This window comes from Anser cygnoides, chromosome 2 (assembly GCF_040182565.1).
Source record: "Anser cygnoides isolate HZ-2024a breed goose chromosome 2, Taihu_goose_T2T_genome, whole genome shotgun sequence".
Lineage (NCBI taxonomy): Eukaryota > Metazoa > Chordata > Aves > Anseriformes > Anatidae > Anser > Anser cygnoides.
The window spans coordinates 119,879,302-119,902,757 of record NC_089874.1 but is presented as its reverse complement, the minus strand read 5'-3'; the positions used below and the strand labels follow the sequence as shown (position 1 = coordinate 119,902,757).

The 23,456-nt window shown below is 38.9% G+C and overlaps 1 protein-coding gene across 1 annotated transcript in view; it reads right to left on the bottom strand.

The window, feature by feature from the left end:
• The window catches only part of PPDPFL (pancreatic progenitor cell differentiation and proliferation factor like), a 28,304-nt gene extending 5,753 nt beyond the window's left edge, over nucleotides 1–22,551 (bottom strand). The window contains exon 1 of the mRNA XM_048072451.2: nucleotides 22,396–22,551. Within this exon, the coding sequence (XP_047928408.1) occupies nucleotides 22,396–22,507 (112 nt within the window). The 5' untranslated portion in view covers nucleotides 22,508–22,551. The remainder of the gene's footprint in view (nucleotides 1–22,395) is intronic.
• Nucleotides 22,552–23,456: the final 905 nt, after the last annotated feature.

The following is a 23,456-nucleotide window of genomic DNA, read 5'->3' as shown; positions in this document are numbered from 1 at the left end:
GCCTATCTTTTTCTGGGACTTGTTTTGGCTGTTTTCTTCTATGCACTTCTGTGCCAACTTTTTGAATTTTCCTTGGTGCTTAACCTTGTGGAAGAGTAGTGTGACATTTGAAATTGTACAGTGTTGCTTTATGCTTCTGTCCCTGGAATGATTGTACCAGTATTCTGCTATTAATGTTTAGAAAGATGCAAACAAATTCAGTGAAAGCATCTTTCCACATGCGTATGCAGAAAGGTATATTTTTGACAAGTCATGGTTAACTATTCCCTTCTCCCGAGTTTCTGGAAGAACAGATTTTGCACACCTTTAATTGCACATCTTTTAATTGTCCAGTCTCATTGCCTACCCACAACTAACATTTCAGTCAAGTTTTGTACAGAAAGCTTAAATTACTCTTATTTGAAGGGAATTGTTGTTTAAATTGATGGTATGACTTTGCATGAAAAGTATAAACTTCCCTGAGCAGGATTTTATAATAGGTGTATTAACATTTTCAGATCACATCTTTCACACATCTTTCAGTAACTCTAATTATTCACTGCCTCAACAAGTTGTTTTGCATACTACTTCTTGACTAATTTTGAAAGAAGCATATAGAAAGAGGCTTACATTAAAGAAATGAAGGAGCCCTACTATGTAAAGAACCTTTGATATGCAAAAACTAGTTATTAAAACCTGTTGGGTTTGTTAGCTACTTCCAAGGAGCAGTGCCACCAGTTATCTTTTCCTTCATTTGATTTACTCTTCAAATATTCCTCCAAGTCAGACAGCTCTGCAGGAATGCGGGGCTAATCTATCAGAAGCAAGAAGATTTGAGGAACTAATGAAAAATTAAATGGCAGTGTGCAAGGCAACAGGGGGAATGATATGTTCTGTCACAGCCTACAAAAGACACACAGAGACATAAAGCTGCTGGGGAGAGCCTGAGCACTCTGACTCTGGAAAAGACTGCAAAAGCAAAAACTGTGGCAGTGGGTGGCACCACTGCAGTTCATCAGCTCTCTACTAATGACAATTCCTGGTCATGAAGTAGTTGTTAATGGCAGTTCTGGCACTTATTATTATTATTAATTAGCTAATAATAATAATCCTTAATTTTATAATCCTCACTACAAATGTGAAGGGAATACTCCAAAACCAAACCAAACCAACCAAACAAACAAACAAACAAACAAACAAACAAAACACTTAAACAAAAGAAAATTAGTTATTTTTGTGATATGTCTGACCATTTATTCTCTTTCTGCCGAATACTGAAATTTTTTTCTTATGTTTGTTCTTCCTCAGAGGAAACAACAACAATCTCCATGTAAGTAAAGACATCAGATGACATGACACTGAAAGCAAAGAGTAAACACTGAAGGTTGGACTCCAGGCAGCACATCTCTGAATAATGCGCATTGCCTGAAATGTCAACAAAAGTAGGGAAAACACATTTTTTGACCTGTAAACTGCATTGCCAAAATAATATACATTGCTGAACTATCGGTACAACTTTGTGTGCTTACAGGTAAGTACATCAAGTTTTCAAAACTAATAGTTACAAGTTTCTCTTCATTCAGTCCTATGCCTGAAGGAATACTTAAAAAAAAAAAAAAAAAAAAAAAAAGTGAAAAGTGTGTCATTTGAGCTCAATTTTAGCTTTAATTGAAAGACATTTTCGATCCAGATACAACAAGCTGCACAAGCTTGACTAAATTCTTCCAGACAGCTATATAATTTACATCTTTTTATGGCAGCATACAAATACTTGGATTTTTTGTTACTTTCATTTCTCATGTATTCCAAATAAGAAAATCTAAGGTTCCAGGATGACCATATATGGGTGTTATAAATAGTATTCTTTAGAAGCAGAATATGCAATTGAATGGAATATAATAGAAAGAAGTAAAGTTGAATCATATGCATGTTAATATACCCCTTCAATATGCCCCAAGGTGGGTGGGAGTGGGTTAGTATCTTTGTCTGTTTTGGATCACATAAGCATTTTATTGTGTTGCATCTACTTTTTTTCTGATATCTATAAGCAGTACTGAACATCTAATTTAACTAAATTCACTTTAGTTCCTATGGTTTCATACTTTTTTCCTTTGATAGACATGCAGCAGTGCAGCATGAAATACATTTTTCATAGAAGATGCAGAAAAATAATGTTAGAAAGCATATTGTCATTAATTTAAAGAAAAAAAAGAAAGAAAAAAAAAGAGAGAAGTGTGAAAATGTAATCAGGAGAGTCCTACAAACCATTTCTTATAAATTCACATGTAAATTTCAGCTACACTCCAGATTTATGCTGAAGACTGTTCCTTGCAGCCCTTGGAGTTTTCTGGACTTACAGTTGTGTCTGTGTAGACATGATATATTGCCATATTTTGCACGATTGCAATATTTTGCATGATTTTGCACTTGAGTCCCATGCCATTGACTGTCTCCAAAGCATAGATTTTGAAGCGCACACAGTCTCTGCTCTGATTCACTTCTGTACCTACTTTCTTTCTGTCCTTGCAAGTAGCATGGACTCAGCCTCCCACATTGGACTCAACCTGACACCACCACTGTTCTGCAAAGACATCTTAGAAGGTACTTATAGCCTAACGTACCATAGTATACATGCACTGTTCCTCAGCACTGAGATATGACACCCTTGGCATCTCCATTTCTTGGCTAGTTGCTCTGTCACCAGGCCAGATGCTCAGAACGGAGCAGCATGAGGTGCAAAAGGAATCAAGGAGTTTGTGAACATGAAGCACACATTCATAATTTTGCAGCTGGAAAATTTCCCATTCACCAAGCAACAGAGCTGGCCCAGGCCAGCATCCACCACATTACAGAACTGTTTCAAATTTGACAAGCCAAATATAGTATACTTGTATGTCTGGGTTAGAGCAGACTGTCAGGGCAGGCAAAGCCACGAAGGTGTGTAGGAGCCCCATATGGCGAGGTGACTGTGTCCTGTGGTCAGATGATCTGTGGCCCTTTTGATGGAGGTGACAAGCTCCCTTGCCCCTGCCCCATCTTCAGAATGCCTATGCTAATGTCCTACTGAGTCCTGTGAGGGTGGTTAGAAGGCTGGAGGAATGTCCTTCTGCCAGGTCACATCAGAATAACCTACAGCTCAGCCCATACAACAGTCCTGACAGTGTTGAAGGCCATGTCTGAAATTGTTCACACACTGGCTTCTAGGAAGCTTTAAAGGATACACTGCTGCAGGAATTTATTCTGCTAGAGTGAGTGGTTACTCATTCCTGGGAACAAGAAAGAGGAACAGGCTGGATGGTCAGGCCAGGCTGGATGGGGCCTTGGCCAACCTGATCCAGTGGGTGGCATCCCTGCCCATGGCAGGGGTGTTGGAGTTAGACGATCTTTAAGGTCCCCTCCAATCCGAGCCATTCTGTGATTCTATGACAATTGTTTAAACTCTATTAAAGTGACAAATGTCCTCTGATTTAGTGAAAGCCATGTTTTCAGGAAGACCTAGAAGCCCCATTTAGACAGCTCATTTTGCTAACACATTTTTCTATTCCATGCCACTTTTGTCTCTACTAGCAGGTAGGAGAGGGAATTCCTTACTGATCACAGTTCAGGGCTGTGTGCTGTCCCTGAGAAGGAAAGCAACAGATACAACACAATGGTGAAGAAGTCAACTGCGTACTATGATAGAGCATGATCTCCTCCTGCCTAATTCAAGTCTCCTAAGGCCTTTAGAGCACCCCAGACATCAGAAGTCAACTCAGGTATATGACAGTGACATCCCACATCAGACCCGATGCAGTTACAAATTCTGCACAATGCACTCTGAAAACAAAAGCACCATGCAGTTCCATAACCAGTAATATAACACCATTGCTATTTTCTGCACTTTTATGGCATGACTCAAAACAGTAGTGTGATCTCATCTTTCTCTGGCATCCCAGATATCTCTCCAGCAAAGCTTTCCTTCTATCTGCCCACATCTAAACCATAGTCTCAGGAAGAGATATTTCACGATAGAAATATACCCTTGAGAAATCTTGGCCAAGTTTTAGCCATACTCTCATGATGAGATTCCTCAGCCTATGGAAGGGCAGGCCAGACACTAGCAGAACTATCAGATAGTGGGCACTCTGGCAAAGGAAAAAGAATGTTCTCTACCATCCCTCACAATGGAGAATGAGATGAGGAATGCTTTAGGGCAGGTTCACAGTTTCAGGAAGATAAGATAGTGATAATGTGTAGTCATGATGAAGTGATCTATTCCATTAATCTCCACTTTACTTACACTTTGCTCCTCTTCTAAAACAGGCTATATGATGTCTGCCATATGTGAGTCACTTGGAACTTAGCTAGAAGGAAGCTTTGCATGAGGCAGGAAATTATAAGTAGTTCTGGATGTGGACAATCTGCAAAGATTCTAGTGTCCCCAAAGCACATCATAGCAATATCATACATCACATCTTCTCTGGGCAACATGTTCCATTACAACAATATCTGCAACATGTCTCAGATACCTGCTCCGTTTTCTAGAGGGACACCTGAAGCAACATAGAACTCTTAATTCACTCACAAATCAGATCAGTCTGCAGACAGGCATCATGGAGGAACACCAACAGTGCTGTACTTCTCATGCAACAGCAACAGGCTGGATCCTCAGTTCTTTATACTTACTGTTTCTTTCTTCTTTCACACTTTAACCAGTTGGCCTCAGAACTGGAAATATCTTTATGGCTGACCTGGGACTCTGACATATTTTCTAGATTCTCACACACTTAAAGTTTGTCTGTACCAGTGATTAAAAATGATTGGGACCTTTCTCTGGCCCTGAAGACAATTGATGTGGAAAAGCCCATATCCATACTGTTTTATACTGCAAAACAAGTTAGGTATGCCCAAAACTGTCCATGAAGAATTGTCTCTTGCTTGTGTTAAACCCCAAGCTGCCTGGGATTCTTCTGGGATGAAGCCAGGGAAAACCACAAACCATTCCAGCACCTTTCTAACTATTACATAGCATAGACAATCAGCTTCTGACAAAGTTTCTGACAAATCAGTTTCCTGACAAGCTCCCCGGCGTAAACTTATGGTTTAACTAATTTGATACAACTTCACTGATGCCCAGTGTAAGAGGTCCCGAGCCAAATAGGCTTACAAAAAAAAAAAGTGAGTCTTTTGCACTGTCTCCTGCAAAGCTGCCTTTACAACCCCATTGCCAAATCTTCCAGCACAGCAAGAGTTGGTGCATAGTCCCATTCAGCAAGCGGGGGGGGGGGGGGGGGGGGGGGGGGGGGGGGGAAGGGTGGAGGTCTCTGCCTGAAGTATCCTGCATGTCAGCAATGAAAAAGCTAGAGAATAGTCACTGCCAGTCCCTGCTTCCATGACAACTTAAGATCTCCCTAAGAGCAAAAAAAGTGAAGAGAAAAGAACAAAACAAGCAGTTTCTTTGGGAGTCTCTTTAGCTCCGATTTAGTTTGTGAGCTGCTTTAGTTCTAGTCTCAGTCCTGCTAGAAACCATTGCTGAGCCTCTAGATGTGACATACTGACACTGCACTTCAAGTTGCCTCCATGAAAACTCGAAGTGAGCCAAGCTGAGTCTCAGGGTAAGAAATACCCAGCATCCCAGCAGAAATTGATGCCAACCACCAACACACCTCACTAGTAATGAAGGCATAGTTGACAGCATTTGCTGAAGTTGAGGAAAGATGATAAAAGTCTTCCTCAGGTCCCCTTGCTTATGCATCCATGTGTTTATGTCTGAGAACTCTTTTTGACATGGTTTGCATGATATTTGCTAGTTCATGTTGTGTTTGGCTATGTACCGTGGACCTTATCTGCATGCTGTTTTCTTTTTTCCTACCCTGTTTTGCTTGGTTTTGGTCTTTGACCTAGTTTTCCCTTCTCCTCTTTGAATAAACATGTTTGAACTGCTAAGGCATGTTGATCTCTCTCATTTCTATGAGTAATTCTGGGGCCCCTGAGTATTCATCTCCTTGTATGACCAGCTGTTGCAAGGCAGCACAGCCAGCTCCTGGGGAGTTCAGGGTCCAGAACTAGAAGACAGCATAGAGATTAGAGACAGGAGCTCCAAAAGTATAAGAAAGGCTTTCAGAAAAGGAGAAAACAACATGTTGCCAGGTGGACAGTGTGTTTGTGAACTGGGAGCTTAGCTTTGACAGTTTATAGAAGTATCCTTTTCAGGCCTGCCAGACCCCAGGATCTAAAGGTGATAGCCTTTGGTTAGACTGGAGGGAGAATGATCCTCTTTCTGTTCAAGGCAGGAAAAAGTTTTTATTCCTCCCTTATTAAATGTGCTAGTGGGAGAAGAAGCAATTTATCCACCAGTATTGGTTTACCTAGGGAGCTGGGATTGTTCAGCCTGGAAAAGAAGAGGCTCAGGGGCGACCTTATCACACTCTACATATACCTTAAAGGAGGCTGTAGCGAGGTGGGGGTTGGTCTATTCTCCCATGTGCCTGGTGACAGAATGAGGGGGAATGGGCTAAAGTTGCACCAGGGGAGGTTTAGGTTGGATATTAGGAAGAACTTCTTTACTGAAAGGGTTGTTAGGCATTGGAATGGGCTGCCCAGGGAAGTGGTTGAGTCACCATCCCTGGAGGTCTTTAAAAGACATTTAGATGTAGAGCGTAGTGACATGGTTTAGTGGAGGACTTGTTAGTGTTAGGTCAGAGATTGGACTAGATGATCTTGGAGGTATCTTCCAACCTAGACGATTCTGTGATTCTGTGATTCTGTTTACTGACATTGATTTATATCAAATGACATGACGATGTCTAATGGCATTTAATGATATAAAATATGATGTAAAATCACAGAAATGGGTGCTTAGACTGATGTGATACTGGTTGAAGATATCTCCTGAAGGTACCTGGGAGGCTGACCATACTCTGTTCAAGATATAGGTTTCTCTCCTCAGTGACTGGACTCTGCACATATGGAAGAGAAAACTCTGCATATAGCTGCTTAACTCTCTCCTTGACCATCACTCAGTTCTTATAGTTTAAAATATTCTCAACCTTGCATCAGTTTCTTTCATTTCTTCCTGACAAATGAGAATTGATGTCTATGTGGAGGTTTGCAATTTCAGAAACACATGTATACGTGTAATATAATTGTACTGCTCAGGTTCAGAGTAGGTTTTCTTAGCCAAAAAGGAAAAACAAAAATTAGACAGGGGTCTACAAAATTCAGTCAGTAGTGTAGTCAAAGTATAACACAGCTAAATTAAATTTTCATGTTTACTCTCATTTGATCAGTGTTTTATGTACTTCTTAGCACAAGATCTTGTACAAAGGGGTGAGTTTAGACACTAATTTACCAGTGAGATGAATGATATGAATTTTGTCATTTTTATTCACACCTCTGAAATACAATAGCTGTAAAATGGCCTTACAAGGGTCAGTCTCATCTATGAGGAGTCTGGTCAGACAAAAAGTACACTGCCCATTTCCCTCACCCTGTTTAAGTGGAATCTTTCCCTTCATTTCACTTGTGATATAGTTAAATTAACTGCAAGTTTCTGGAGTGAGCTCAAGTCCAACAGATCCTTTATAAATTTGGAAATGGAAAGCATTTCACACTCTGTGTGAAAATTGACTATTGGCAGAAAACTGAAATTGGCAGCAATCGAAAAGGTACACTAAATTATTATGTATGAGATCACAGATTAGGGTTAACACTGATTTGCTTCCTCTATGCCTCCTCCTGTTTTCCATCTTCTCATGTCAGTGGCAATGAAATCTATTCCCTTTGAAGAATTTGCTTGTTAAAACCACCAAATTATAGAAGACCACCAAAGCCACTAATGTGCCATAGCCACCAAAGGTAACATTTCAATCTTTATAGTGGAATGCACAGGCAAGATGAAACAGTCACTCCGATAAAAACAGAAACAATGTCTGATTGTTAAACACTTGAAAATATCCTGGAGGATATAATACAGGACACGTGTCTGTCTTGCGGTACCATTTAGAGGGCTGAAATGTAATAACTGGCTCAAAACAATAGAATGAGCAAATGCAGTGGAAACAGCAGTGAAGGACATACAGATTTGTGTTTAGAGCACAGCGACAGTCAAACTGACCCAATGCATGAAATGCATTTTTTTAATGCCTCTAAATCTTATAGACTGTTCTTCCCATAGAGAAATTGAGTTACCAGTTCATGACTGAGAAGTATTTCAACGTCATAGATCCCTCCACCTGAGACTCTTAGACAGAAAATGAAAAGATAAGTATTGAATAAACATCTAGGATGAAAAGGCTTATTGCATTGTGAAGGAGGATGACACAAAGGATGTGAAGGAGGATGACACGAAGAACAAGATTACTGTTAAACCTATTTCAGTTTCCTGATATCATCCAATTTTAAGTGGCCTAAAATAGAATGAGTCTTCAAAGAAGACAAAGGAAATAACTAGTGGAAACTTGGAAAAATGATGACTGAACTGACAAGCTGAACAACTCTCAAACTGTGATAAGCATGAACTCAGCCCAGTGACAAAGAAAATAAGAATTAATGGATTAATCTATTCATTCATGTAGGGAGAATAAGGAAAAAAAAAAAAAAAAGAAAGAAAAAAAAAAAACAGCTACCATGCCAGAGAGCTAGATCAGAAGACCTCCTCAAATCAATTACTAACTTCTCTATACTCACTTGTTAAAATGAATTCCAGCTCCAGCCTGAAGAAAAAGTAGATCTTTGTCTTTTAAAGTCCACTTAAAGTGTTTAACTAATCATAAAATAATATCAGATCATCCTCATATGTAGAGTGAAATTTCATTTGGGCAGTTTTTGCCTTTTTCTGATGGCCATCTGGAGGAATCATGGCCAAAACCAGACAGTTTCACTAGAATTGCATTAGTTGAGTATATATTAAAATGTCTAAAGAGACACTCCCCAGCCTTCTGATTTTCAACAGGTTACATCATAGTTATAAACTAACAATGGAAAGATGTAGTTAAATATTTTCTGTGGGAACAGTAGGTTCATCAAAAATATATTTTGTCCAAAAAACAAACAAACAAACAACCCAACAAAACTACAAAGGGTGGACTAAGACTCTCTTTTTTCAAACTCTGGTTTAGTAAACAATAATTTTATTCTTTTGCTCTGCTTACAGTGCTGCAAACTGAAGGCACGTGATCCTCCTGTACCACAAAGAAAGCTTGATAATTAGTTTGTTCTCTTAAAAGAGCCACTGTGACATATGAACCTTTATAAGTATACAGAAATCTAGATACCTCTTAGGAAATTATCTTTGCTACATGAAAGGTGTGATGGTGCTGTTGTTCTACCGGTTTATATAAAGTTGAAAATCAAATCAAATTAAGAAAAAGAAAAAAAAAGTGATTGGAGAAGTGGTTTAAAAGTAACTAATAACTCGGTATTCATGAACAAAATGGTAAATAATTTCAAAATTGATATCTATCTTTTTCAGCTTCAGTTTCTTTTTGCACACCACCCATTTAAATTAACATTTCTATAATGGAAGTAGGATGTTAACTAAACACCATATTTTCTGAAATTTCCCCTGTATTTAGGGAACTATTATTTTAGAGTCTACCAAGATAAAACATACTTAAAAATATTTTAAAACTTTAGATATATCTGTACATCCCTATGAGGTTTTCACATAGCTTTTTCTAAAATTTAACACAGACTGACATGACCAAAAATGTACAATGCTACATTGGAAACTGTGGTATTTATAATCCTGTGCAATGCACAGCAGTAACAATGCACACATCTTTTCATCTGGACTCCTTGGAGCCTTTGCTGTGGAAGTGTATCATCTGCAATACAGACATCAGGCATGACAAAATCAAGGATAACAGTGGGCCTTGGCTCTGATTTTTTACACATACACTTCATTCTTTCAGTTAGTGGAAACAAAATATTCACTGTCTATTTAATAACACGGTACTACTACTGTGGCTGAAAATGGAATGAAAATTGTTACCTGCAGATTGCCAGCTCAAGAGGAGTTATAGATTCGTTGATGTTGATTAAAAGTTGCCATTGACAATGATAATAATGGTTATGATTGAATGATTACTTGTTGCCTATAAAGTGAGTCAGTGTCATCAGTTCTTTTCTTGTGAAATAGATGTTCATGTGGTAGTATAGATAAAATGCACCTGTGTAAATGTTATTAACTGGATCCATCCTTGACAGCCCAAGCAAATGACTAAAGACTAAAGAAATTAGAAGATGCTATCCTTCCTAGACAGGAAATTTGCATTGCCAGTGTCCGTGTTACACTTATTCTGAATATGAAAAGAAGGCCAGGTGACACATTTATGTAGAAATGGAAATACATTTTTCAAACACTGCATTTCTTTGGTACTTGCAATTATCTACAAGTCCCATTAAATGCTTAAAGAACTCATTATCATCCACAAATGAGCCATGTAGTATCTTGAACTACCCTGTGCTTTTAGAATTGAAGTTCTATTCAGGACAGAAGACACAAGACCAAATCCTGGATTATCTATCTCTGATGAGCTCTCTATATCCTCAGTAAATAAAAAGCGTCAAGCTTTAACAAATGATTGAGGCTTCACGTCTGTGTTGTTACTGGTTAAGGTTTGCTTGTTTTGTTTTGTTTTTAAAAACCAACAAATCTGTTCTAATTGCTTGTGTGACCAAAGAAAGGTGGGAGCAAAAGAAGCTGAGAGAACTGTTGGATTAATTTCATATATCTGTCTCAGAGCAGACACAGACAATGGAGTATATGAGCTCAGAGAGCCTAGAAATACCTAACGCTGGGTTATGCAACACTGAAAATATCGCTTCTGCTTGGTTCATTTCAATTCTCTTTAGTTAGGCTTTCCAGCAGCTCGGCTCTTCCAGACCAACTAAGACAGGAGAGCTTATTATAGGCTACAAGTGTTCATATTCTCTTTCTCACCTTGGAGCAAATGAACTGCTGTTGGCAATTGAAGGTGGTTATCAATTCCCTGGGTAAAGTAAAATCCTGCAGCCACTAATCACGGGCTGTCCTCACTTGTTACTACGACAGCTGCTGCCAACCTGAGAGGGAGAACTGCTGCCACATGATATTTGACCAACCCACTTGAAGCTCTTTCAGGACTGCCAGAAAATAATAGGAACAAAATTTTAAGAAGTAATTGTTAAAAATAACAGCTTTTCATTATACCTTCAATTTTCTTATGAACCTTTTTTAGGGACAGGTAGCTATGCTTGTCTGAAGGAGGGTTGCTATTGGTGCCAGGACAAGCACAGAGCGGTAAAGTTAGGCAAGTTTTCAGAATGAAGTAGTTTTGCCCAGCACTAGCTTCAGTTCTCACACATCTACTCTATAACTCATCAGATTGGTACTGTTGGCATTTAGAAGGGCCAGTGGGTGGACAGGAATCAAGAGGAGTATTGCTAAATACTTCTGAGGATCTGGGTACAGGTGCTTTCCAGTTTATTAAATTATTACTTCTACCTCTATAGTCTAACCTGGGAGGCCCAAGCACACCAAAACCCTGAAGTTAAAGATTTTTTTTAATAAATATTGATGAAAAGATTAATTCTCAAAAAAAAAAAAAAAGAAAAACTATTTTTATTTTAACTATTAAAACCTGTAGCCAAATAATCCAGTGCTGTTTTCTAATTAGCTCATTAAAGAAGGTATTGATGAATAAGAGCAGTTCAAATTCAGTTGTTTATATTTTGGAGCAGGTTCTTTGATGCACAATTTGTAATATGCAGAATGTCAGGCAAATGTACACAAGATGGTTGTGCATCAATCACAACAGCATATACAGCAGGGTTGGCTAGTCAGAGATAATTAAAAAACAGCTAGTAAGAGTGGGTTCTACATTCAGACACTCAACTTTATGCACGTCATTACGATGATTTTGTCTGTATATCATGAATAGTTTTACATTTTTTGCTTCATCTGAAAGTGGAGTACCTGTAATAGAGACATAAAACATCATCCAAACCAAACAGCATTTCTGAATATGAAAGCAGAGATTCAGATACAGTTCACTGACCTCATTCATTTTAATTATAACAATCAAAAAATTATATGCCCTTTTTTTACAGTATAATGACTCATTTAATTTGCCAGAGGTACAGAAAATGAGCAAAAATAAGATCAGAAAATCTTAATGCAGAAATTTGCAATTTTCTTATGAAGTATGATTGCAAAATATTGTTCTAATACTCATTTGTAACAAAGTTCTAGTTATTTTATGGTTCTGAAATTGATAGGAACTTTGATAGTTCTGAAATGAAGAGTCTTTGGTAGTTTTAAAGCACAACTTCCTCTCCCTTAATTCATTTAGTCAGGGTTTCTCCCTAGAGTTGTTAAAACTCAATGTTTCCGTCTCTGTCAAATGTTTCATAGTTAAGTAAACTTAGAAAATAATGAGCTAATGGTGTAATTTCATCCTGCCATACCTCACTGGAGGCTGAAGGATGACAGACAATTGAGCTTAGAAACAGAAGAGAGCACTGTTGCAGGTCCTCACAAGGACCAACAGGGTGGCATCAGCAGCACCTCTGAAGCACAGCAGGGTCTGTGAAGCAGCTGCGTTCCCACAGAGTGACTCCTCTCCTTGTGGCTTCCCCGCTGTACTATTCCAGGTACTAAATGAAGTCTGGCTCACCCTGCTCTCTACACTAGCAGCTGGCTCAGCTTGGAAAGAAGCCTCTCTTGGCTGCCTTATGGCTTCAAATTCCACCTTCTGCAAATTTGCAGCATCTTGCCAAAGTATCATTAGAGTCATTTTTGCCACTTTGGGCTTATTGAAGAAAAAAGGCACAATCTTAACACCTACCTAAAAATTCTTACAACTTTCACAGAAGATCTCAAAGTAAGTATTCAAACCATAAGAAGTCTGTAATAAAGCTTGGAAATGCATCATTATCACTGGCCTTTTATATATACACACATCTGAATCATGTGGAAATCTTACACATGGGTATTTGCCTCTTCACCTGTTTCTTTCTTCAATGGATCTGCAGTCCTGCAAATAGGCAAACAGAATTAGGCCACGTCTACACTGTTCCCATGACTACTATAAGGAGGCCCTAGACTGCTTTGTCTTGTTTGTGTCTGCACCAAAACACTTGCAGTTCCCTCAGTTTGCCACAGGTACATTCCTGCTTTATTGAGGATGAAGTTCTCAAGTCTGTGACTAGACTCATGCAAGCTCTTATATCGACCTGGAAAGACATCTCTTACTCCTTCACAGACTGGGAAACTTGAAGGACTGCTGTCTGCTACCATCTTACAGCACCTGCACTGATCTCAATGTATTACAACATGCTACAACTTGCGCAGTTGACAAAGGACAACAGAGGCAGCAAAAAAGTCCCGGTAGATCCAGACTCAAGAATAGCAAAAGCCATCATCCTGGATGGCTGCTGGAGGCCACTTGTCTGCTGGACCACCTAGGTCTCTTCAAATGTTGTACCAGCACCAGCTGAATCTCTGTTGTTTTCTGATACACTAAGAGCATGGCAGATGCCACCATCAAGTTCAGTTTCGCCAAGTCTTAATAGTTCTGGGCATGCATCACAAGACCCTCCTGGTGATTTACATTTATGTGTTGCTAGTTTCTGAATGCAAAAGATTATCTTCATGGGCCAATCTCAGAAACTGCTCCGTGCTGGAGATGCATCACATCTCTTTCTGTGTCCCTTTTTCCAGTCTAGAAATGTATGGGCATTTCTTCTTGGAATCTGTTCCTGCCAGACTCCTACAGATCCATGGCACAACAGTCTGATGTTAGTAAATCTGTTGTGGCTGTGGCTGTAATGAAAGTCAGCAGGCCACCACCATCTGCTCCTTTCCTGTCTGGTGAAAATCTACACTATCCTGGACATCTTTGCTTTATTCAAGTGGAACAGCATACTCAACTGTACTGGGATGTCAAGATGACATATTTCCCTAGCTATTGCTCCTTGGCCAAGGCCAGTGCTTAATACAATCAAATGAACTGCTGATCCATCATATTCCACAGTTGAGAACCCGCAGGCAATTCATGCACACAAGAGTGAGCCATGTGCACTTGTACTGCAGGCTTCAAAATTATTGCACTTTCTTCTCAAAAAGAGAGAACACACTCATCCCAGTAAAATTGATATCCATGACATGTAGATGCTCAGCCACAAGGTGTAGATGGTGCATATCTTCTGCTGCTGTCTCTATGCAACTCTGTCCACATGACTCCAGTGACCATGGGAGTTCAGATACATACCTAAATCTGAATGGCAATTAAGGTGCTGGGGAGCCTGATAAGTCCTTTCTATGAAATGCCCTTTCTATGAAATCAGCTCAATGCTGATCTGAAAAATGCCATCTCATTCACTGTGATTTAACGAATGTTCCAGAGTCTGCGCAATTAGGGTAGAGATCTCTTTTCTAGCCTATGTGGCTGCAGAAGTAGAAATATTTAGCTAGTTCTGTCGCAGATCCTCCACACATACATGCAAGTTCATCCTACCTTCACTGTGCAGCCTATTCCAGGAGCATTCTCTTGTTCATCTGTAACTCAATCGGTCTTTCTTGTTAGCAGTCTTCAGACACATTTCTAATTCAGGAGCCCTAGGCATTTTAAGTGGGGAAGGTCCAGGTGGTGAGTTATTCAGATTTTGTGTAGGACTGCCTCCAGAGCTTTCTCCTCCAGTGGGTGCATTCAGTTCACCCTCAGGAGCATTTCACAGACTGTGCAACACGGAAAATTAGATTTTGTCCTCTTGAGTGCTGGAAGTAGAATTGTGTAAATACAAGCAGATGTCTGCCCAGTGGTATAGAGATCTTCCTGTTGTGAAGCTCAGTGCTCATAATATTGCTGTGATTCAAAGAGAATGAACTAGAAGTCCTTCATATTAGCGGCTGAGAAGCTGTTGTTTTTCAGGGGCCCCTCTCATTGTGCAAGGTCACAGGCCTCTGAGCTGTACCATCTTACACAGAGACTGTCCGCCATGCAGAGAGGAAATATCCTTCCCATATTAATACTCACCTCAGTGCTTAACATGTCCACTTTGATGATGTCTTTTGATGTCTTTTATTTGCAACTTGCACATTTTGCAAGACAGAGAAACGTACAGTGCTCAGTACAGTAAATTGTTTTCTTAAGGTGTGATTTTCAGATATTTTTCAGGCTTCCATCTGTTGATCTGCATTACCTCCAACTACCTTGATCCTCCATCTGGTGGCTAGATTTTCTGCTCAAACATTCTTCACACTCTCCAACAAACGCTTGGAGAAGAATTATAATTCTACAGATTTTGAGCTTGATTTTCAAATTGTTTTTACTTGATTTTTTTTGCATAGGCACTAAACCATAGCTCCGGGGAATCTTTCAAATTTGCTAGTAATGCTTTCAAATTTAAAGATCAACAAAAAGTTTCATAAGATCTTACTTTGAATCCAAAACCACAAATCAATGAGGAAATCATAGTTTAAAGATGAGTGTTACATACTCTGTTCTCTTTCTTTTTCTTGTTTCTCAGTTCTGCACACATAAAAAGGCAGGTGCACTTATTTCTGTACACTCTATTTAATTCCATGGCCAAATCTTCAACTGTAATGGGACAATAACATTTTTTCAAATTTTTTTAATACAGCTTGACAGGTTTGACTATGAAAGTAGTAGTTCATTATTTTATATTTATGAATCAAGCTGAAATTCTACAATATCCTGTCCTAACCTGATCTATTGTTGTACTCTTATTTCCTGCCCCTGTTATCTGACTGCTGCTGGAAATTTTACCCATAGGTGCTGATGTGTTGCTTTTAAATATAATCATGTATTGTTGACTGTTCTCTCAGTTTGATTTATTTTGGGTGATAAATGGACATCTTGAGGCAGTTATCAGACTTTAATTTGACTGAACAGATCATATCTGAAAATGACAATTTTCCTAGAGTGCTTTTGGAGAGAAGCAGTAACTTCACATTTAGCTATACATTTGTCGCTGTTTATTGGTTCTTTACAATATGCACTGCAACACTTCTTCTAGTATTTATGGCACTGTTCACATATATTACTATCAATGTAATAAGCTACCAGTAACAGGTAAAAATATATTTACCCACAGAGCTTATGATACTGGGGAAACATAGAAATGCAACACTACTACCTGTGCACCTCAAGCAATATAATAAGTTGCTTTATATACTATTAAAACTAAAAACTCCATTATGAGTGCTTTTCTTCTACCATTTTTTCCACCTAAGACTCTCGAGAGCCTCAAATTTGAGAAGCTTCTTATTTTGCCTTGCAGGGCTTTTCAACATAGTTGCATATAGGTCTTGTTCTGCTGTTACATTGATGTAAATATTGTTGACAAGGGATGCTCTTCTGATCCATAAGACTGGAAATGTTCTATCTCTTTCCTTTCCTCATCACTCTCCCTAGTCTTTATTTTCTCTTGCCCTTCTTTCTCTTCATGCAACCCATCCTGGTTGGGCTGGAGACTTTCTGTTCTGTTTCATAGATTCATTAGGTTTAAGACTAGTAAATAAACCCTTCCATGCTCCTGTACAATAAAGGCCACAGGCTATTGGCCCCTGCTGAGCCCAATAACTCTAATGTGGCTGAAAAATATCTTTTAGGAAGCACTTGGTTTCTCTCTGAAGGCAGCAAAACAGGGATCCTCTATGACTTCTCTTGTCTACCTCCCTACATTTTCCCATATTCTCAATATTCTCTTGTAGAGAATGTCATCCAAAATCATACGTTTTCTTACTTTTGGCTACTATTAATTGTTACTCATATAGACTTCTGGTAAAGGTGATATACAAGAAAGGAGCTGGATCCCAAAAGCCTTTCTTATTGTAGCAATCACATCAACTACAGCAGCATCTGAATCTACTTACTGTAAAAATGCAAAGTTTTCTGGCAAGGTTCTAACATGACAGAATAAGCATGGTCAGCTTTAATAATAATAATATTAATTATATTAATAATAATAATAATATACCTTTCAAAGGGCCAGAATATTTTTGTTGTTTTCAAGGAAATACCACTAGAGTGCTCTTCCCTCTACTGTAAGCCTACTAGTGCTGTAGCATCTTTACACTCTGGAGAACATGGGAATGCATCATCCACTCATCACATAGGACTCCAAGGGGACAGGAAGGAGCCCACATTGTGCATTTATTCTCTAGCTCTAATACTCAGCACAGCAAGGCAGTTTTTGTGCTGTTTGATTCATCTTGGAAAGGATATGTATGAACTGAGACAATGCTTCTGTGTAGTCCCTCTGTATTGCTGAAACTCCAAGTTAGACTCTAGATGTGAAGTCTGGAACTTGTACCATTCTTATGAAGGTTTTGAGCCCCCAAAACCAGAGCCTTTGAAATTTGACCTACCCAGTGCACTTTCTAGTACTGTGAGTTAAAAAGTAAGACTTTGCTGTAGTTCTCAAAAGTCAAAATTCTGTGCTACATTTTCTTTAGTAGCTGATGCTTCACATAGTCTTCTGTTCAACTAATTACAAACCATTTTTCTGGTAAACACACTTATTGTTACAGATGACAGAGAAACTCCTACAATTTTCTAGAATATTCAAGGGAAAATATGTTCTTACAGTAAATATTTTTTTGAGTTTTCCTGTGTGACACCATACTCTGAAGAAAGCCTTGGAATAGAGTGTCTCCTCTCAAAATCCATAAATGTTTAGATCCACTAAATTAGTTTAAAAGTATATAAAGGTTATTTAAAAAAAAAAAAAAAAAGGTAGGACCTGTCACCACAAGCAGGTAGATCTTCAAGGAAAGATATCTGTGGCCATACCCTGCTTTGAAACAATCATGAGGTGCTGTTGGGTAGTAATTTTCACTACTCATGCTTACAAGTCAGAAAAGCAAGGTAAAAAACATGGGGATGATAACAACCAGGCACTGTATCCATCATGAGCCTCTTTAGGTAAGTAACTTTCAAAGATACATGTGGAACAAAATATCTGTCAAAAGCGTGTTAAAGTATTTCATGGAAGTCTTGTAATATTCTACCTCTTTTGTGAAATTTGGCCTCTTTCGTATCTGCTCCGACGCTTACTGCAATCCCTTCTGCAGTTGCCGTATGTTAGATGGAGTGACTGAATAGCACATGATGTGGTTATGACAAAATCTGGAAGATAGACTGATTACCTATCTAGCTGGATATGTCAAAAGACCCCTCTGCTAACTTCTTATAACATATTCTTACAAAGCTGCCTCATATATGGTAGGCCAAATTAGCCATTTCATATCGCTTTTAGCTTCTTGGGGAAAACACTTGTAATTTATTTGGAGCAAAAACTCATTCTGGTTCTCTTGTATAAAGGACTGCTCTTGTCAGTCACTGGCAGTAATTCAGTCAGGAGGGGATTGAACTAGTAAGAAAATTCCAGAATATCGCTCCAGCTTCCAAAAATGTGTTCAAAACAACATCATGTACTTTTCAGCTGTAACCTCTCCTGCCTCTCTTCCCAGTGTCAAGAAAGGGAGATAGAGAGGGCTGTTGGAAGAACCAGAGCAAACATGCACCAGAGCTCCTGATAGCTCAGCATGCCAAGTTACATACTGCGCTGGTAAAAGTCCACTGATATTCTGAGAAACAGGAAACAACACTAACTGTATTTTGAAAAAAAGTCTGTTCTTTGGAGGTAAACTAAAATTGACTCTCTGCCCAGCCTTCTGTGAACAATCTATACTTAGTACTCTTTAAGGAATCTTGGCTTGACTTAAATACAGCCTCCAGTGAACATCAAGCTGGGAATGACTGTACCTTCCCTAAGTTATTGTAATTTCTCATTTAATTCACTTGCTGTGAATTTCCTCACCCCATAGACTGAGCGTTAGCTGAGCTGCCAAGATCATACCTGCCTCAAGCCTGGCTTTGTGTGGTGGGCAGGAGGAAAGACACACTCAGGACTAAAGGCCTGTCCAGTCAGGAGTGTTAGCCCAGAGTTCAGTGCCTAATTTAACACTCAACCACACTGATAAAGCCTTCCAGTTGAAACTGAGCCATACCCAAGGTGAAGCTTATGCTGTCAGGCTGGGGACAGTTTGCAAACCCTATGATGCTAACGCTAGTATGGAGTGGGAGAGTTCAAGTTCCTCTGCTATTGCTGACACTTGCTGACACTTCTGCACTTCAGACTACAGTTGCCCATCTCTCTCTCTGCTTGTGAATTAAACCCTATGGATATTGTTCAAGTGTCATAATTTAAGCTAACCAGTGCAGTGAAGTCAGGCCCTGAAAGAAGATAGCCCTGTTTGGGCTGAACCACATTTAGAAGGAGCACAGCAACAGCAGTAAACCAGTCCATCCTACTTTATATTTCCATGCAAGGTATTCAACTGCCTTGACATGTAATAGCTCAAAAGTAAATTTCCTTCATTGAAATGTAATGCTGGAGTTGTCTTCAAAAGATCTGTGTCAGCAGCTCCTTGTTTCCAGCCATCCTATTAAAAAAACGTTATGAATGCAATTTTATGCCTGTATGTTCAAGCCAAGCATTTTATGGTGTTTAAAAATTAATAGGAATTGAAAAGCCTTTGATAGTGCAAACTTCAGCATTCTAGATTTCCTTTTTCACTCCTTTACATTCACTGCCAAAATATTTGTTAACCAGCTGCAACCTTTACCCTAGTTTCACTGGGTACTAAAATAGTCTGTTGTGCTGCAGACGTGTTTCTCTGCTTTTAATTTGCTGTTCACGTACAGTACAGCGTGTAGTAACCAACAGCTTTTTGTGGGGCAAAGGTAGCTTGTGGACTACAGCAAAAACAGCACAAGGAAAATGTTGAACTTTCAATCCTATGTATAAGCAACATTCTCTGACATTTAGGCAAACCTGAGTTCAGATTTCTGAATGAAATACTCATGATCATTAGTAATGTGTAAAGCATTTTCTATCCAATCTGTTTTGTATTCCCTATAAAGTCTCCATACATTTAAGCAAGGAATTTTAATGTGTCTTAAACTAAAATGCTTCAGGCCCTCAGCACAGGTATGAGAAAATGAATGATTCTGGTTTTGCCTTCTTTAGTACAGCTTGGAACTATTTGAATCATTCTGAAAACAGGAAAAACAAGGTAGAATAGTTGTCATACTATTCATTAAAAATAATAAACAGGTGAAACTGTAATTCGACTAAAATCCTACTGATCAGGAAAGCTGGGAAAAAAAAAAAAAAACAGACTTCAGGGCTTAGTTCTGTAACTCTCATTTGCAATAGGTAGCATCTTTTGTCTAAGGCTTTTATAAATACTGAAACCTGGACTGTAATAGGACTAGAGGAAAAGAAGGATATACCCTCATACAGAAAGTCATGGTCACAGTTTCAGAATTCAGGAGTATCCCCATATTCAACCGCCATGTCCCAAAAGACAAGTAAGAAAAAGAGCCCTTTTTCACAGGACAGGACAAGGTTGCCCAAAAGTAACAATAATAGGCTGCATCAGGCTGCAGAATAAGTGATTTGTACCATCCTGATTAGCTTGCAGGTTGGGAAGATATTGAACATCAGTGTACTGCAAATTCTTAATGATATTGTGCCTCTTACAATGCCAAATTTAAAGTTTTTTTGTTCTTTTTTTGTTTGTTTTTATTTATTCTATTTTTCATAGAAAAGGAAGATGGGATATGTCTCAAAAGAAAAAAAAAAAAACATACTGTTTTAAGGATGTTCTGACAGCTCTAGCAACATGAAGAATCCCAAACAACTGTGGATTTTAATGGCTTAACCAAGCATTTTGATACTGGATTTAAACCTGAGACAGAAGAACACAACTCTGCTGCTAGAAGCACTGGAAGAGATCTGTTCTTAATTTATTTTCTACTGTACTGAAACTTCCATTTCCATTATTCCTATGTGCATGTGTCTTTTAGAAATACAATATAGTATAGATCATTTTTTTTTTCTCTTGGTGTATTCTCTCTGTATTTACATATTTTAACATACACTCCACCTTAAAACTAAATGCTGAAAAGTCACACATACAACATAATTAATAAATAAAGGTGATATTTGAAAGCTTCACTGTAAGTCTAAATGGAGCAAGTTGCCAGAGGAAAGCAAAGGACTTTGCAGAAAGTGAAAAAACTTTTTCGCCAGCCTTATGCCCAGGTGTCAAAGAAAAGAAAGACAGGTTTCAGGCAAGCTTTCATAAGGAATATTTTTTCTTAGGTATAGACTTGCCAATCATTTACATTTGTAAAATATGTATGTTTTGAGGGGGAAAAAATCTCCTTTTTGACTGATAGAATAATATAACTTGCAAAATTTTGAATAGTTAATTTTCAAGCATTGAGGCGGACTGCTTCTGCAGACGGAATCACAGCTGTGTTCTGATATCTATGTCTATCAATACAAAGGTATTTTCAGACTTGTTCAAGAACTGAAGTATAGAATCCATAGTCCAAACACATTATGCTATTGTGTTATCTCAAATTTATTTAATTTCATTAAGCTTTAAGTTCCTGCTGCAAACCATCAACCTTATTGTCATTTACATGTCATGTATTCACAATACTAATGTCTGCATTAGAAGTAAATGAAATCCTGTAAAGGGCTCTGAAAGAAATAAGTGTATATGTGTACATTTCTCACAGTTGTGCCTAGTTCATTCATAGTGATTTTTATTTTGTTAATTTGGTGGAAGAGGGACTCTGGCAGAATAACGTGTTCACTATTTTAACATGGATGTAAGTGCAAAAACTAGAAAATTCATTTTTGAGACTAAACCTTTTGACGCAATGACTTAGCAGTGTTTTTTATTCTTAAAATGATCTTGTATCAGTCCAGAGTTTTATGGATTTTATGTGTCATGAAGGCTGAACTAAGATTAGAGAAGGTATTACATCTAAATTTGTGATCTTTTGACTTTTTCTATTTCATCTTTAACATTAAGGAAGGGTGAACTCTGTCTAATTTCAATGATATGGGAAAGCTGCTAAATTCTTACCCTACTTTGAGGAAAGTGGGATCAGTTAGAAATATAGTGGAAAGAGCAGAAGAGAGGAAAGACAAAATGTCAGATGAAAGATAATTATGTTTGAGCTAAATTCAACTCTTACCTATGTGGACACATCTATATGGGATGATGAATAATAGTAGTGAGCTAGGCTGTGAATCTGCCATGTTCCAGTTCCTCCATATCATATATTAAGAATGAGTCAATTTGTTCCATTCTGGATGTCAAATAAGCTGCACCACACAAAAGTACTTTCAGGGCTACCATATAGGAGTAAAACTTTGGAGAATTAAGAGAGTGTGTGAAATTCAAGCACACTCCCCTCCCTGTACCGAGACCCTCATATATCCTGCTCCCAATGGGTCCACTCATGCATTGACCTACCAACCAGCTGTACCTCATATACAAGATCCAGAGCTGTAAAAAGCCCTTACTTCTTCTAAGGAGCCAAAGTGAGTTAGCCTTACCTCTGTGCAAGGCTCTGCACCTAGAAGGCCCCTCTAGGCTCCAGATTGTCCCCAAGTGAAGCCTTGGGCTGTGCCTCTTCTGTGTCACGTTGTAGCTGGGCTCCTGCCACATCCCTCAAGGCATGTGGTGGCTTGATTCCCATTGTGTTACTCAAAGCACAGAGCTTCGTATACTGGGTCAGGAAAACAGGGACAGATCTTTTTATTAGTCACCCTGACATAGCAACGTACTGGGTGTTCTGTGTGTGCCTCCTACAGATAGTGTTTTGCAGCCTCTGTGTCCTAGCCTGACTCACAGTCACCTCCCTGGACAGGCAGTCATTTAGGACTAAAAAAGACAGCTCTAGAGAGGTGTGAGCTTGCTCTGATTGCTTTCTGAGCTGGCCCACAGACTAGCAGGCTTAATAACTGGATCCCTCTAACATGATCGATCACACTTAGCTTGTGAACTCCCGGCCTGAGGCCAGGGCAGAGTGAGTACAGAGTACCTGTGTGCACGTGGCCTGTAGACATAGCTAAAAATACCCACAGGAGAGTCACTGGCAAAATTTAAATCAACACTTTAGCTTTCTTTTCAATCACATGTATAGATAGGTAACTCATTACATGAGTTTAATTCCTGAGTAGGCCCACTTTGCTAAAACTTGAGAAGAGTATGGCCTATATCACAGTCTCTGTATGTAGAGCAATTCTCCTGAGAGTGTTGTGCTGTTTATGTGCTTGCTGCAAAGAGAAAGAAAATAAACCTTTTTTTTCCTGTATCAAGGAGTGACAGGAAAAGAAGCAGGGGCTTACACTGTGGCAATAGATAAACTGTCTAATGGTGAGATAGTTGCATAATGGAGTACACTGCCTGGGGAGCTGTAGTGTCCTCCTCACTGGTGTTTTTTTTTTTTATCAGGACATAACAGAGCCGTCTGTCAGGAATGATTTATATATAGCTTATCCTGCCTTGGAGCAGGGGATAGACTAACTGACCTTCTTGGACCCCTTCCAGACCTGTTTTCTGGGATTCCCCATGCTAAGACACTTCTGTAGATGTGAAGTATGCCTTTACATAC